General features: G+C 42.7%; 1 protein-coding gene across 1 annotated transcript in view; it reads left to right on the plus strand.

Moving 5' to 3' along the window:
- Positions 1–15,728, plus strand: part of Adamts9 (ADAM metallopeptidase with thrombospondin type 1 motif 9) — a 171,693-nt gene that overhangs the window by 115,438 nt on the left and 40,527 nt on the right. The window contains exons 29-30 of the mRNA XM_032906059.1: positions 3,117–3,284; positions 9,934–10,107. Of these exons, the coding sequence (XP_032761950.1) occupies positions 3,117–3,284; positions 9,934–10,107 (342 nt within the window). The remainder of the gene's footprint in view (positions 1–3,116; positions 3,285–9,933; positions 10,108–15,728) is intronic.

The raw sequence follows: 15,728 nt of genomic DNA on the forward strand, positions 1-15,728 counted from the left end.
TGTATGGAGGTGGATGGGGGTAGTTAATCTATATATTGAAGGCATATTTAGAACTTAGTCTCTTCATCACTGGTTCCTTGGCAATGACGTTAATAGCAGGCCTTGCATGCGTCATTGACAGTAAAATACTTTTTTTTTTATCGTTGCACCATCATTGTTCCCAGTAGAAATCTATCTACTTGTACTGGAGCAGTGTGTGTGAAACAGAATTCAAGGCATTGTGGTTGCACCGTTTTGTAGATAGCACTTGACTTATCTCAAGTGACAGTACCTGTCTCTGTTATCACAGTGTATTGGGAGGTTGGGATAGCGAAACTATACAAGGTTTCGGGATGATAACCTCTTAGGGCCCTGTCTAGCACATAGTGAATGTGAGAATGTTGAGGCTCTTCTAATTCTGACTCTACAGATCATTACCAATGTGTAGACCCTGTTTTCTAATGACCCTGGCAGATTATTAACTCTCTCGTGGACTGTTTCCCTACTTCACATTGAGGGATGGTTCGTTTGTACAGTTTGCACACTGAAATGACTATTCCTAAGGATGTATTTGCACTAATTTCACTCATGCTTATTTGATGAACATTTAAAAATCTAGTCCTTTTTCACTCTAGTCAAGCAAATGTTACCACCTACTATTCCATATGCTTTGTATCAGACCCATTTCTTACAAATAAAAACACTCTTGACTCTCAGCGTTTTTTTTCCTCCCAGTGTGTACTATCTTTAAAGTGGTAGCAAATATTACCATCTATTTAGCTACCCAAACCAGAAATCTGAACGTCATCTTTTGCCCTCTTCCCTTCATGCTACTCCTGACCCATAAGGTAATATCATTTTTATTTAAAAAAAAAAAAAGGTACAACCTTATCTACCAACGTTCCCCACCCAAGTATATACCAGCGGCTCACAACCTCCCTAATGCTATGACCCTTTCATACAGTTCCTCGTGTTGAGATGACCCTAACATAAAATTATTTTGGTTTTGCTACTGTTGTTAATCATAATGTAAATATATGATATGTGACAACCCACAGGTTAAGAACCTCTGTTCTATATATTCATCCAAGCCCCCACCACCACAGTGGTTCTTGCCAACACAAATATGGTGGCTTCATTTCCACTGACCTTGTATTCATGTCTAGTACTTGCCTCTTTAGTCAAGGTAGAATTTTCAAAACAAAAGTTAGAATATTCCTTATCATGAATTAAATCTCCACTAAGATTTCCCATCATGTGCCATATATAATTCAGCCTCATATTTATGACCTTCAGGCTCCCCTGGTGTAGCTCCGCAGAAGACCTCAGGGAGCTCTCTGTGACTCACTCCAGCTATTTGTTTCTTAGAAGGCAACTCAGTGAAGAGTCACACTCCGCAATAATGAGCTTTGTCATCGCTTGGACAATATTCATTTCCGTGACTTGTCTCCCTGAGGTCAAGGGCTATGTCAATTTTGTTATCACCTTATCTCTAGTGTGTCATATGATTTCTATCACAGGACATGTACACAATAGATGTTCTGTTCATTAAGCCAATGAACTTACCAAAATTGTAGTTATGACTTCATGTTTTCCTATTGAAAATGATCAGCTGATCGCTTACAGTAGAGATTATCTTTGTGCAAGTCATTAGCCATTCTCAAAACTGAGCTTCTAAGAACTTTATTACAAGCAGCCTATAAGAATGATACCCAGTACTCTACATGTACCCAAACACTATGGGTTAACTGTTGTAGTTTTTGTTTGGATACAGACATTCCAACTAGGCTTGCTCCTTCCAACTTGTAAAATATTAAGATTTCCATAATGGCTACTCCAAATCATATTTTCATGAATATTTTAACCTTAAAGTAAAAAGTTAAAGCCAAATGCACTAATATACATATTTTAAGTTCTCTACCAGCTCCAGTGGAAAATTTTATAATGGTTTGTTTTTTAACAGAAAAACATTTTTGGCACATTTATGAATGGTATAACTTTGAGGATGTCTGGTAATAATGATAAAATTAGTATTTGGCTCCTTAGTTTACATGGAGCTGTTTGTCTATTAGGCATAAAAGGGCACTTTGGTAATTTAAGCCAAAAAATAACAAAGTTACTGCAGGGGGTGGGGATAAGAAATGTGAAATCAAGAGAAATATAATGTGAAATCTATTTTCATTGAGACTTTGCTTTTTTTCCCCCTCCATTCTTAAATTTACTCCTCTCTAGAAAACAAGACAATTATATTGGGAAATAAAATGTCTGTAAAGATCTGAGCCATCGGTTTATGATGGCTGAGTAAAGACTCATAATTGCTAATGAAGCCTTGGATGTTGAAGGTCTCAGTGCGCCCGTTGGGGCCAGCTTCTTGCCTGTTCTACAAGAAGCTGTCACATCAAATTCCTGTCCGGACTCCATGGGCACTTTGATTCTTAAACCTTTCTGAGAAACCTAATCTGAAATCAAAGTCAAGTTCCCTAGATGTGGTCAGACAGGGTCACATTTAAAACAGTCCAGTGAACCCACAGATCAAAGTTGAAAGGTAATGCCTCCCTCCGGAGGTCGGCACACTCACCCACCAGCTAACCTTTTCAGGGGTTTTTTTTCCTTGCCTCTTTTACCTCTTTCCAATGGGCTGGGAAAATGAGAGCTTTTTCCCTTAAAGAAATAGATGGAGAGTTTCCTTAAATACGATCTTGAAAAAGTTGGGCGCAGCCATCTTGAAAATGTAGTTTATACCAATCAGTGAATTGGGAGATATTTCATTGAAGATGTGTTTTTAAAGTTTCGTAGCTGGACTTCCCTCAGTAAAACGGTCATAGTAATTTCAGAATCAGTTTTCAGGTTAAATTGTCAGGATCTTCCCATGCTCCTGTACGAAGCAACACACCACACAGGGCTCCTGCCAGAATGTTACACTGCATGGGCTTGTTTGTTTGTTTGTTTTTTCTTTTGCTACCTTTCTTCCCTGTAAGGCTTTGAGTTATTCTCCAGAATGGCCCTTGAAATAAGTGGGTAACTCTCATTAGACTTGATCTTATCGGCATATGACACGATTTCTTTTTTTTTAAAATCAAAGTCATTGTGATTTAAAAAAAAAACAACAACAACCTTGCCATTGCTTTATATTGCAGTGTTCTGTCTCTTGTGGTCGAGGGCATAAACATCGAAATGTTTACTGCTTGGCAAAAGATGGAAGCCATTTAGAGAGTGATTACTGTAAGCACCTTCCTAAGCCACATGGGCACAGAAGGTGCCGAGGAGGACGGTGTCCCCGATGGAAGGCTGGCGCATGGAGTCAGGTGAGCGATGCTTCTCTACTGCTTCTTACTGTCCAGCCCCGGGCCTGACACCAGCATATTCTCTTGTGTCTCTCTGCCCTGCTCTCACTTAACAAACTGGGAGGAATCTTCACCAGGCAGGCTGGGTGGCCTTAGACAAGTGACCTCAGCCAACAGTGCTTCGGTGCACTTGTGGGGCTATCTCAGATGGTGATAGGCAGCAGACGTCTAATACAGAGTAGCCCTTCTGTTTGTGGCTGGTGGCCATGTGCCATCATTTGCCACTGACAAAGGTGTCACTTAGAGTGCACTGAGATGAGCTATTGTCACCTGGCTGGAACAGACACTCAGTTTACCTCAGAGATTCTTTCCTATCATATAAAGTATCTAACAGAGATGACTTTGGGAAAAAGGAGTATATGTTGAATTTCCATTTCAGAGGATACTGGTCTGGCATGGCAGGGAAAGCATAGCACCTGGTGCAGCACGGTCTGTGGACCAGTGGTTTGGGGCACAGCTGTTCAAATCTTGCAGGTCAGGAAGGAGAAAGACAGAGCTAAAAGCAAGCAGGACCAATCTGTAACCCTCAAGGGCAACCCCCAACGACCTGTCTCCACTAGTGATAACTCCCACCCCACAGTGCTACCATCTGCGAACGAGGATGGACATGTGGGACAATTCACCTTCGAACCCTAACAATTGTCAGTATGAAATGCTGGCTAACATCTCTCTGCCAGTTTGCTTGTTCACAACTGAAATGGGGAACATGAAGGAGAGCTCTCTGTCATTTTGTAGCTGTGGAACATTGGGTGGCTTGTTTGACCTTCCCGGGCCTATTCCATGTGGTTCTTAGGGGGATTTAAAGTAGCAATGAATGCCAAGCACTTTGCTAGTGGGAGGGAGTCGGGGGAGTTGAATCCAGTAGAGTCTCAAGTCATTTTGTTTGGATAAGGGTGATGCTTTAGATGGGGAAGAGAAGAGGGACCCAGGACTCCAAGTACCTGCAAAAGCAACTTTAGAAGCTTGACAAACTCAAGTCATTCGTATGTCCTTAGAGTCGGTCTCCTAGAACCCCACTGCTTGTATATTCTCTCACTATGGTTCACGGTGCTCGATTGAAAGTAGCGAGGTTCAATTTCTTTTTAAAACATTCTACTCTTAATGCTGAGCTGATCAGATTCAGCAGGAGGTATCCAGTCTTCTCATTCTCCCAAGCTGTGGTGAGTCACGCTAATGACTCCCAAGGATCAGTGAAAACTAGGCTTAGGGTTCATGGTCTCCGGAAGAATTCTTCCAGCTCTGGATGTAGCCATATTAGCACCAGGAGAGCTGTGGATTTTCCACTTTAATATTCCAGAGGAAAATCCCTCTAGAATCTGAATGCTGCTTAAACGTCCTCCACTGATATTGCTGTTCTCTCTACCCGCGTTCTACTTTACAGAAGAGTACAATGCAGGGCACCATTCCCCAGCACAATGGCCTGGCCCTCTTGAGGCTTGTGTCATAAAGAAACATCTGGGATTTGCTTGTTGGCTTTAATTTGGCAATCAAAGAATGTGTGCTCTGCCTTCCCCTGGCTTCTGTCAGGGATCCTGTTCAAGGCACTATGTCACACTTGTCATCTTCTCTAATGGTTTCTAAGTGACCATTATCATCTCTTAACTTCCAGCCCTTTTGTTTTTGGAGCTATTCAGTTCAGGCAAAGCCTGCAGCTAACATTATTTAAGATGCCACACTAATTAGGTTGTCCTCTCGTAGGCTTTCATGCTCTGTTACTCTTTGCTATGTTCCTTGGCCTTTTCTTATCTATTTATCTAATGCACTCCCCCACCCCAGAATATTAAGTTTAGAGCATGTAACCGTCATACATCTTAAAGACCAATTTATTCACTGAAGAGATGCATAAAAGAGTCGTTTGCTCTTTACTGGGAAACAAGAACTGGGTTTTATTTCAATATCCAGGAGACGCCTAAAATTGCTTACAAAGTAGGATGTTAGGTCTAAAACCTGTTTTGTTTGTATCTTTGTTTTTTTAAACACAGATTATTATCAAAAATGTCTCTTTTTTTAAAAAAAAAAAAGCACACCTGTTCAAAACAGCCACTCAGAATTGATTTGTAGGGATATATTGTGAAAGGAGGCAAGACCTGAAAATTACTTGGGCTTCCGGTTGATGGAGAAAAACTGCATGCTTAAGGATTATGGGCTCCCTAATTAGCTACTGGTAAACAAGGCTATCCCTAAGGCTATGATGTTGAGCAAAAGAAATGAATGCTCACTTGTATCATATTCAAATTTTTAATCTGACCCTTCTATTGTCTGGTAGTCTATGTTCCAGTCATCTTGTCTTCCAGATATAAAGAATTATTAGTACGACTGTTCATCTTGTCAACAGGTCTGATGATTCTAGGATGTATTGAATGTTGCCATAGAGCTCTACCATCCTTAATAATCTCCTCCCAAAATGGAGTGTTTTGTGAGGTAAAGTGGATGTTCCATTTCCGGATCCTTTGAAATCCTAAAGCTGTAAAGGAAATTCACTTAAAAAAAAAAATCCTCAGTAAAGTCTTAAAGGATTTCTTTTTCCCTCAAACATTCATGTTCAATTTGTTTGGAAGATTTTGATCAAGGGCTAAGGGATGTTGATGAAATTCTAAGACAAAATCACCACTGGGTTCTTGATTCAGCCTGATGATAGGAAGGCTCAATGGTGTCCTCTGGGGCCAATGTCCTGTGAGGTACAGTTAGCTAGGATTATGCTGATCTTCTAGAAGATCACCCCCTAAAATGATCAGAAAAAAAGCATATTGGGTCAAAAGGAATACTTCTTTCCTCATTGGTCCTGATCCTGAGGCGCTGCCCCTTTTCTGATGGGTGAGGTCAGGATGGGCCTTACGAACCATGGAACTCTCTCCATCGACTTCACTTCCTTACTGATGCAACATGTAATGGAATTCTCCAAGCCATGATGTCTCAGATTCATAAGATTTCACTACCAAGTGATCTCTGCTGCAAACGTAACAATGAAACTGGCAGGTTGCCCTCTGAATCACCGCCGTTCTTGGTGTTGAAGGGAAGCAACCTGATTGTGGTGCTTGCTGCAGGAGGCTGTGTTCTGGAGACAGCGGTAAATATGCTGCTTGTGCCCTTTGGGACATTAAGGGGACAGTCCTGTGAGTGGTGACTAGAAACAGTTGCTTTAGTACTTTCTGGTACTAATTTCCTGGTTATTTGGGTTTTATTTGAGCCATGAACATTGATGGTACATGGTTTGAATTCCCTGCACAGTATAAAACGTTGCCTCATGGTAGTACCGAGTTTGAAAACTGAGAGCCAAGCTTTAATCTAATCTACAATGACTTCGCCACATTGCCGTGCCAAATTTGATTTTGATTCAATTTTTTTTGCTTTTTTTTTCTCCCTTGAGCTAAGGTAATTGTCTCTGTTCTTCACTGTGTTTGTGGAATGTCTATTGGAAAGGCTTATTAGGAAATAGAAATTTAGTTTATAGAAGATGCTTAGCACACTGCTAATCACTTAACTGGAGGTTATCTTGTACCCCACGAGACAATTAGCGAAGTCTGGAGATGGAGTCTTCACAGCTTGTACTGAGGGATCCCTAACTGGGTTTAGTGGAGACAAAGGAAAAACACATCCGAACTTCTATGGTGCCCAGAACATCCCAACAACAGAGAAGCACTTGGCCGAGAGCCCTGTATAGAACTCAGCATACGGGTTGCACTTAGTGAAAGCCTAGCAAGTGATGTTATTATTTATAGAAGTTATTATCATTATTATTATTATTTCTAAAAGATTTATACATCCATTTTCAAGTTAATTCCCATTTTTAAAATAATGTTACCACAAAAAAGCACAGCATAAGTCTAGAATAAATTGTGTGACAAAAATCCTTTCTAATTTTTCAGGTTATACATCGATTCCCCCAAACATGAGAAATTTCACAGATTTTATTTTTTTTTTAAATCTATGTAAGTGACAGGTTCCACTTAAGCCAGTGAGTTCTATATTCTAAGCATTGCACAGCAGGGAGCTAAAAGAGATGAAGCCGGGCTCCCAGCTCAGCTCACCGTGAAAAACACCCCCTTTCACAACCTTTCAAACAGACTGGCCCTACCAAGATGATGGGAGGGGTGCATTAATAAAGGGAGTGCAGACATCCTCTGCCTTGGAACTAAAAAATTCACTCAGCATAGCTAGATCCGGGATCGTTCTGGGGACTTTCTGATGCTGGGTTTTTCTAAGGGATTCAGCAAAAGTCCCTCAGAATTCATCAAGCAAAGCTGGACGAGTCTGCACATAAACTGTTGTCTTCCGGGAACCAGTGCAGGAGAATGAAATACAGTTGGAGCATACCTCGTTCCGTGAGGAGATTACCACAAATGCACTGTCCAGAAAGGCAGGCTTTGCACGTCACTCTTCATTTAAGTCATAGTAATTGCATTTAATTAATAAAAGCATTAGTTCAAAGTCGCCCTCGGTATTATGATAATCAGAAGCCAGAACAACGTATTGTGTGATAAAGGTCTCCTGTGTCTTCAATTTGTCTCATGCAGAATTGTGAAGCACCGTAAGAAGTGATTGTTAAAGCTGTAGACACTTACAACTCTCAGCTCCTTACCTTCACTGCCCGTTAGGTGCTTCGTTTTTAGTAGTGATAGCCTCAAAAAGAGGTTTGGGGGGGTCTAGGGAAATAGCTCGGCAGAATAGTCCATGTTCTGTCAGCATGAGAATGAAGATTCGACTCTGGGCCACCCAGGTCAAAATCTGACGGCACACTCTTGTCGTCCCACTTCTAAGGGAGGCAAAGCCTGGAAGATCTCCGTTGCTTGTTGGCTAGCCAGTGTAGCTGAATCTGTGAGGGAGCCTTTCTCAAAAAAGAGTGATTGGGGAAGAAACCCACCATTGAATACTGGCCACCATAAGTACTTCACCACCCGCTACATACGCAAAGGAGTTTCATTTACTTAACAGCCTAATTAGTACTAGACATTCTAAAGGTCTTGTCTACTTTTATTTGTTGTGAAAACATTATGTGATTTTTTTTTAACTTGCCAACTTTATATCAAATCCCTGTGTGTTTGCCTCATTCTTCTCTTTGTATTTCTATTGCATACCGTTCTAGAAGTATATTCTTGGATTTAAGGATCCAAATCTAAATAGCCAGAACTCTTTGGTTGTTGTTAATGACATTTGAATATTTCTATCATTTGCTGGGCATTTCTACTCCGGTCCTTTTTCCAGTGCAGCCAGTGTAAAATATTATAACTCACGTAGTCCCTGTCAGCCTTAAGTGGCTGTTGTTTGGAGACAAAGCCATTCAAGGTATTTAAGAGTCCTCCCCTTATCCTTCCCAGAACATAATGACTTTAAAGTCTGGTTCCTTGTGGGTCACAAACTCATTCAATTCAATTAATCCAATTAAACCCAGACAATGGCAGCCATGTTGGGACGAAGCATTGTCTTCCACTCCCTTTGATGTGAGCTATGAACCTCTTCCCCAGCATAGATTTCTCTGAAACAATAGGATTTCCCAAGCCGCCTTCTCGGAAGAAGCCTAAGCTGCAGAATCATCCCCTTGGGCTTACATACATCTTGACAGAATTTCCATCTTTCACAGAGCACCTTGAATTTCCCTACGAGTAAATTGGACAAGCGTGCAATTGTAACATAAAGAACCTGGTTCTGATTCAGAAGAAGACCTCTCTCTTCCTCACTACATGGCATGAATGTCTGATAACTTGGTTTCTCGACACCAGGCAAATTAATAGAGACTGATTATACCCACCCCCAAATTGCTAATAAACTCTAATAACCAAGTGCAGTGTTATGCAGCTCTTTCTAATCAAAGGTTGCCTTTGGTTTCTGACTGCCAAAACCTTAATAAAGACAATAATTCTTGGCTTGCCCATAAGTGAGATTATGCAACCAGCAAGGAGGAAACCATTAAAAAATTAATTTAGGGGAAAGTTAATTGGTGTTTTGCAACTTGGTCAACAAAATGTTTCTTCGTGATTAATGGGATTTTTCAAGGACTGAAAAACAGTAAGCCCGAGGAAATTATTTTCCCTTCCTAGCTTTTATTCTTCATCTATTCATTTGAGATTATAAGGAGGCAGAGATAGTTAAGTGAATTCCATGATTTGAACAAACAAACAACAAGCGAAGCAATGTTCTGCCTCCAGGAATAGAAACTAGAAAAATAAAGAATCAGGAGAAAGTCATTCTGCTTATGTGGTCTTAATTGTCAGTGGTTGGCTCTCTATGGGTTAGACTATAGAACTGCATCTCCCAATTTTCACAACCCATCCATCTTCCAGCAAGGAAGTCATGCACAGTTTTTCGTTTGTCTGTTTCAATGTGGCAGCATCACTTCTGGATTGTGCTATTTCCCCCACAGTCTCTCCACTCTCTGTCATCCACTGAGAGCTTTGCTTCCTCCCCACTTGTGGGCTCCTGCTCCCTGCCCAGCACTGGCAGCAAGTTTCCAGCTTTTAGACCTTGCCTTGGTGTCCCCCTCCTTGGAAATGAGAAAGCATTTTGACTGCTGTGAAAATCATTGGATTAAGAAAGCATTGGCCTCCCCGTGACCCACCCCTTCCCGCCCTCCAGAAGGAGCCCAAGTGCCTACTTACATCCTGTGTCTTCTCAGTGCTCTGTGTCCTGTGGCCAAGGAGTGCAGCAGAGGCATGTGGGCTGTCAGATCGGGACACACAAAACAGCCAGAGAGAGTGAGTGCAGTTCATACAGCAGACCAGAGTCGGAGCGTGTCTGCCAAGTCTCACCATGTCCTCTCTACACTTGGAGGGCAGAGCAATGGCAACAAGTAAGTAGCGCCATGAAGTAAGTGCACACCAGTCTGCATGTCGCTCCACCCCCTTGTCAGCATCAGATCCGCACCCTATGGAGCCGGCAAAGCCATTGAGCACAGTGGCATTGCTGGCTCCTTCCCAAAAAAAAAAGTTTGCTGTCAGGCTCTAGACAATTCCTGTTTGCGTCTCTCCCTGTGTTCTTGGATATTCCAGAGCTGGGTTCACTGAAATGGGAAGGGGGAAAAAAAGCTTTGGTATGCCTCTGGTCAAGAGTATAGGGATAGAGGAGGAAACTGCCCTTCACAGGAGGGCAGCTGACGATGACGGGAGGAATAGTTTAGTATGTGTTTGGACTGGGTTATTCTGTGTTCATTTGAATAGCCCTAACCTGCTAGTACTTGTGGTAAAGCTTAGTCTCTTATTTTCCCTTTTCCTGTGCCATTGACTGTCACGGAGAGAAAATGAGCTCTCGAGTGAAACACTCACCAATTAGGGTAGAATTTCCAGTGGTTTCCACAATTGGTAGAATCCGCAGGAACTGTTGAGTTCGTGCAGAAATAGGCTGGACTTATTCTCCTTCTCCTCAAGTTAATGCTTGACTTTAGCAGACATTTAACTGTCTGTGCTGGAAAGTCTAGTTGCTGAGGGGAGGAGGGGAGAGGTGGTGTAAGACATTAGAGGGAGGTAACCCCAGTTTCCAGAACAGAATGCTGGGTTATAGAATGAGTAGGACAGAATTAGAAAGTAGAATCAGATCTGCTGACCCTGGAATGACATAAAATATGCACACTGCTGAGGAGGGAAGATGAAGGACCCACCTGCACTGAGGCTGGCTGGCAACCCGAGGCAGCGTGCTTGAGGGTGATTGTTCTGCACTTGGCGCTGTGCTGGGAGCTTTCTGTCTATCATCTCAATTTATCTTTTGGACAACTAGACGAGGTGAGAATTATTATTACCCCTTTCTCAGGTGGTAAAACTAAGGTTCAGACAGACTTTGCCAGGTGTCCAAGGGTGCCACGTCTAGCAGCTCGAGGAAGCCACACGTGGCCCTGTCTGATTTCTCTCATCTTTATGATTTTCTACTGTATTCTGCACCCCTGGGACTGGCTTCCCAGCCCTGCTCTCCTCTGTCCACTCCTGGTGATGGATCCATTCCTTACCACAGTGGTTCATCTCTTTAGGGACGCTTCCTTCTCCATCTGCTTGGTCATGTTGCTTGTTTTCCTTCTAGACCTTTCTTGCTTCTGTCAGATAGTATCGGGAACAACACCTAAGGCAGTTAGGTTTAAGATTATTTGAACTTGAGGCAGATAGAGTATCAGGAACTTGTATGCTTAGAATAATACCACTGTGGTCTCTATCTCAGCCACATGACTTGGAGCAAGAATTCTTATATCTCCGAGTCTGGGCTTGCCATTTGTAGGATGGCAATGGTAGTAGCTGTTTTGAGAAAGTTGGAAAGGATACTAATCAGCCATCCGTTGCAGTCTCAGGACTGGCTGTGTCAGATAAAGAAGAGGTTACCTCACTCCCTGACTCACTGAGACTTGCAACTGTCTTTGGGATTCCTACTTCAGACTTACCCCTGTCGATTTTCTCCAACTCACTCTTCACATCCTACTCAACTCTGTCTCTGTCCCAAAGCTCAAGAAGTGAGAACGTACTCATAGATGAGGCAAAGCTAACTGCTTATGCTGTAACCAGTGTTTGAGAGTTCAAGAGCCAATCATGAGCATCCAAGCTCCATTCCCAATTCCTTCTGAATCCCACAATGTAGAAAACCACACAAGAAATGTGCCCCGAAGCTTCTGTCTTTGCATGAGCTATGCAGGTGGGTCTTTTGAAATCCTTCCTTAAATATTGCTATCAAGCTCCATGTAGAAAGACTTAAGCATGATGACACGTCTTAATCCCAGCACTCAGAAAGGAGGAGCAGGTAGATCTGTATAAGTTCCAGGCCAGCCAAGGGTACATAATGAGACTCTGTCTCAAAGGAGGAGGAAGAAGAGGAAGAAGAAGACAATGGCATGAGGAGGAGATGGCCTGATGGGGCTTGTCTATAGTAAATTCAGCAGAGTTTAACCGTAGTCATGGAGAGAATGGACTCTGTAAATGATTAAACAAAAACAAAAACAGAAACAGGTTCTAGCATTTACCCTACTGCTAATGTGCTTTCTCCCAAGGAGGAGAGTTTCAAGAGGAATCACATTGGTGAGGGAGAGTAAAGTCCAAGGTAGCAGAGGAGAAATAGGCCCCATCAAACCCTTGTGCACGGCACTGTGTGAGCCTACTAGAGCACCAAGGCTTAGAGGGGAGGTTGAAAACCACAAGGCAGCCATCTTAAGTAGGCACAGCAGAATGCTGTGTCTCAGTCACACTCCCCTGCAGCGGGATGATATTACCAAAGATGTTCTCATCAAACAGTCAGTGGTGCTCACTGCACAGTGCAGCACCTCCCACCCTCCCCTGCATCACCTTCTCTCTTCCTGTCTGCCTCTGGTCTCTCCTCACATCCTCTCAGCTGCCATTTCACCTGATCTCATCCCCGAATAGGCTTATGTTCTAGAGACACATCATTTAAGGTTGGTGACACCTTAAGTGTTAGTTAGTTAGTTAGTTAGTTAGTTAGTTAGTTAGTTAGTTAGTTAGCTTGTTTGTTTGTTTGTTGGTGAGTTTGTTGGTGAGTTAGTTAGTTAGTGAGTTAGTTAGTTAGTTAGTTAGTTGGTTGGTTGGTTGGTTAGTTAGTTAGCTAGCTAGCTAGCTAGCTAGTTAGTTATCAAGGTGCATTTTCTACATGAGCAAATGACACCGTTCTCCTGTTAAGAAACAACTAGGGAATCTGTGTGAAGCAGAACTTTCACATGCTCGCCCTGAGATGATTATCAGGGATATTTCCTACAGCTGCAAAAATTGTGAACTGCACAATCCCAGGGAGAGCTTTTCCTGTGAGGTACAGTGTGAGGGGCTTCCCTTGGAATTGCCCAGTTCAGAGGCTCCACACTGATGATACCAATCATAATAGAATATAGCATTTGCTAAGCAATGCATAATGCATTCGATGAGTATTTTTACATGAAGTGACCTATTGAACTACTTCCTTAACTTTTCAATGTAATCTTATCTTATCCCATTTATTGTGAAGAAACAAGCAGCTAAGATAGGCTAATCCATCACAGTCCTCACATGTAAGGTGAGAATTTGAGGCCCAGGGTCCTGGACTCTAGAACACAAGCGGTGAGAGTTTGTACCCTTGGTCCCATCAGAATGACGCTTGCCTGAATTATTTCAGTTCCTTCATGGTAGTGCCACAAGGCTCCTCTTGAAGAGTTGGTTTCAATGTATTGCTCACTTTCCTAGGTTGCAATGCCCACTGGCTACTAAAACCAAGATTCTCTGTGCCGTTGGGTAACTCTGACGTAAGGATGGTAGGAGGGCCCTGGTGTTAGCACCAGTCTGCTCAGAGTGATGCCTGTGACTGTGCCAATGAATATGACTGGCAGCTGTTTAAGGCGGGGACTTCATTTCCAGATTTTCCCCAGCATCTAGCACAGTACCTACAGCACGTAAGCTACCTTTGAATAGTTGAATTTATGAATGGAGGAGCAAAAATGGTGGGGGTGCAGGGGTTGGGGAGTGGGCAATGCCTGCTTCTTGAACTAAAGAATAAAGACATTCCATTGTCTTCGGGATCAGTTAGCAAATGTTCTTTCTGGAAGAGCAGCTGCTGTGTTTTCTTGTCACAGGGCCATGAACATGCTGTGACTTTGTAGAACTGCCCGATCTGTTGCTGTTTGGCCCAGAACAGGAACTGGGGCCCCTTTAGAGCATATTTCAAGTTTAAGAGCATTTCTTGTACTCGCTGTAGAGTGATTCTCGAGTTCATCTCCTTAGAACAGAACAATTGGAATGAGGAGCAATTCCTTGGTCAGTTGAGTGATAAGATTTTCATGATGTTTACAGCAGGAAGTGGAGAGGACTTGGTGTGTTCAGAGTTAGACCTTAACCCTTTATTACCCATTCTCTCCTTCAACAGCATGTGTCAGTGACCTGATGAGTACCAGGTGCTGGATGTTAGATGCGTTTGGAGTTTGGGGGTTTTATTGCTTTTGTTGTGTTTTGTCTTTAAATCTCCAAACCTCAAATCCTATCATCTAAAAGCCTTTACCCGAATCTAAGTGTCATGATGGCATGTGCCCACAACCCCAGCAATGAGAAGGCAGGAGGGTGGCAAGAGTGAAGCCAGCTAGAGCTACATGGGGAAGCCCTGTCCAGAAAGAGAGCTGAGCCTGTAATAACTCAGTGGCAGAGGTTAGAGTGCTTGGTTACCATAGAAGACCTTGGTGTCAGGCCCCTCCATCCTGAGAAAGGATAAAGGCGAGAAGAACTGAGATACAACCCCTACCCGCTATAATCCTCACCCCTACATCGGCTGTAGCTGCTCACCTCCATCCTTACTAAATCTTGAGATGGTCCCTTCCCTTCTGGCCCTGGTAACTCACTTGCTCCTTCATTTCTTTTCATCAGCTGCCGTGTACACTTTCAGTATCAGAAGGACTCCAACTCCCTCCTCTTTCCTAATGCATGGCTTCTATCTCGGTAACATTATCTATTCTGGAATCCACGATGACTTGCATGATTACACAGGGGACCCTTAGGATTAAGCCTCAGTGGTTACCTAAAGGACATGTGAGACCCCAAGCTGAGAGTGGCTGGCTCCCTGGCTGTCAAGCAAGTACAGAAACAGTTAGAAATCATTAAGCTGACTTCTAATTCACAACACAGACCTGTGCCCACTGCAGATGTGAGTCAGATGAATGACTTAAGAGTTAGCGAATACCTCCACAGTAGTGTCTCCGCCTACCTTTTCCATTCAAATGGCCGCTTTTTCTTTCTTTTAGACAACAGTGGATGAATCCCTTTATCCTTACCTTTCCTTGGGACATAAAAACCCAGCAAAAGCAACTCAGTGTTAGCAACTGCCCCAGTTGGGTCTGACCTTCATCTGTCCATGTGCTTCCCAACAAAAGTAATCTGATACCAGAAGTGACAAATCCTGTCATCCCTGGGGCAAACAGCCTTCAAATAGTACAACCTGTGAATGTCCAATGGTTTTCCTTTTCCCTGTGGTTGGGAAATTGTGACCAGATATATGCTTCAAGATGAAAAACAACTTTATTATAATACTTAAAGATTGCATTGAATGACCCTACTTAGACCACCAACCTAAAGCCAATCGACATATTGAAAGAAATTTAGGAATTTATTTTAGGTCCTCCTCACCCTCCAATTTTGAAAGTTATTTCCGGTTAGTTTCAGCACCCGGGAAGGTATGCACCCTGCAGGACGACGGATGTGCTAGCCTGTTTAACTTGGCACTGCGACTATTTCCTTTCTGCATCTAACGCATGCTGAGATACACAGAGGCCAAGGCTGTAACCCAGCCATTTATCTGGTTGTTGCTTTATTAATTCAGAAAGCCTTAATGAAAACCCAGAAGACTTTCTGCAAATTGAAATGAGGTAGCGGGAACGTTCTATTTCCTTAGAACAGTCTAGATAATATCCCAGGATAAGATGTACTGTTGATTATTGAGGACAGGGGAAGTAGCATTTACCAAAGCTGAAACACCCAGTAG

The sequence above is a fragment of the Rattus rattus genome, chromosome 6 (genome assembly GCF_011064425.1).
Source record: "Rattus rattus isolate New Zealand chromosome 6, Rrattus_CSIRO_v1, whole genome shotgun sequence".
Taxonomy (NCBI): Eukaryota; Metazoa; Chordata; class Mammalia; order Rodentia; family Muridae; genus Rattus; species Rattus rattus.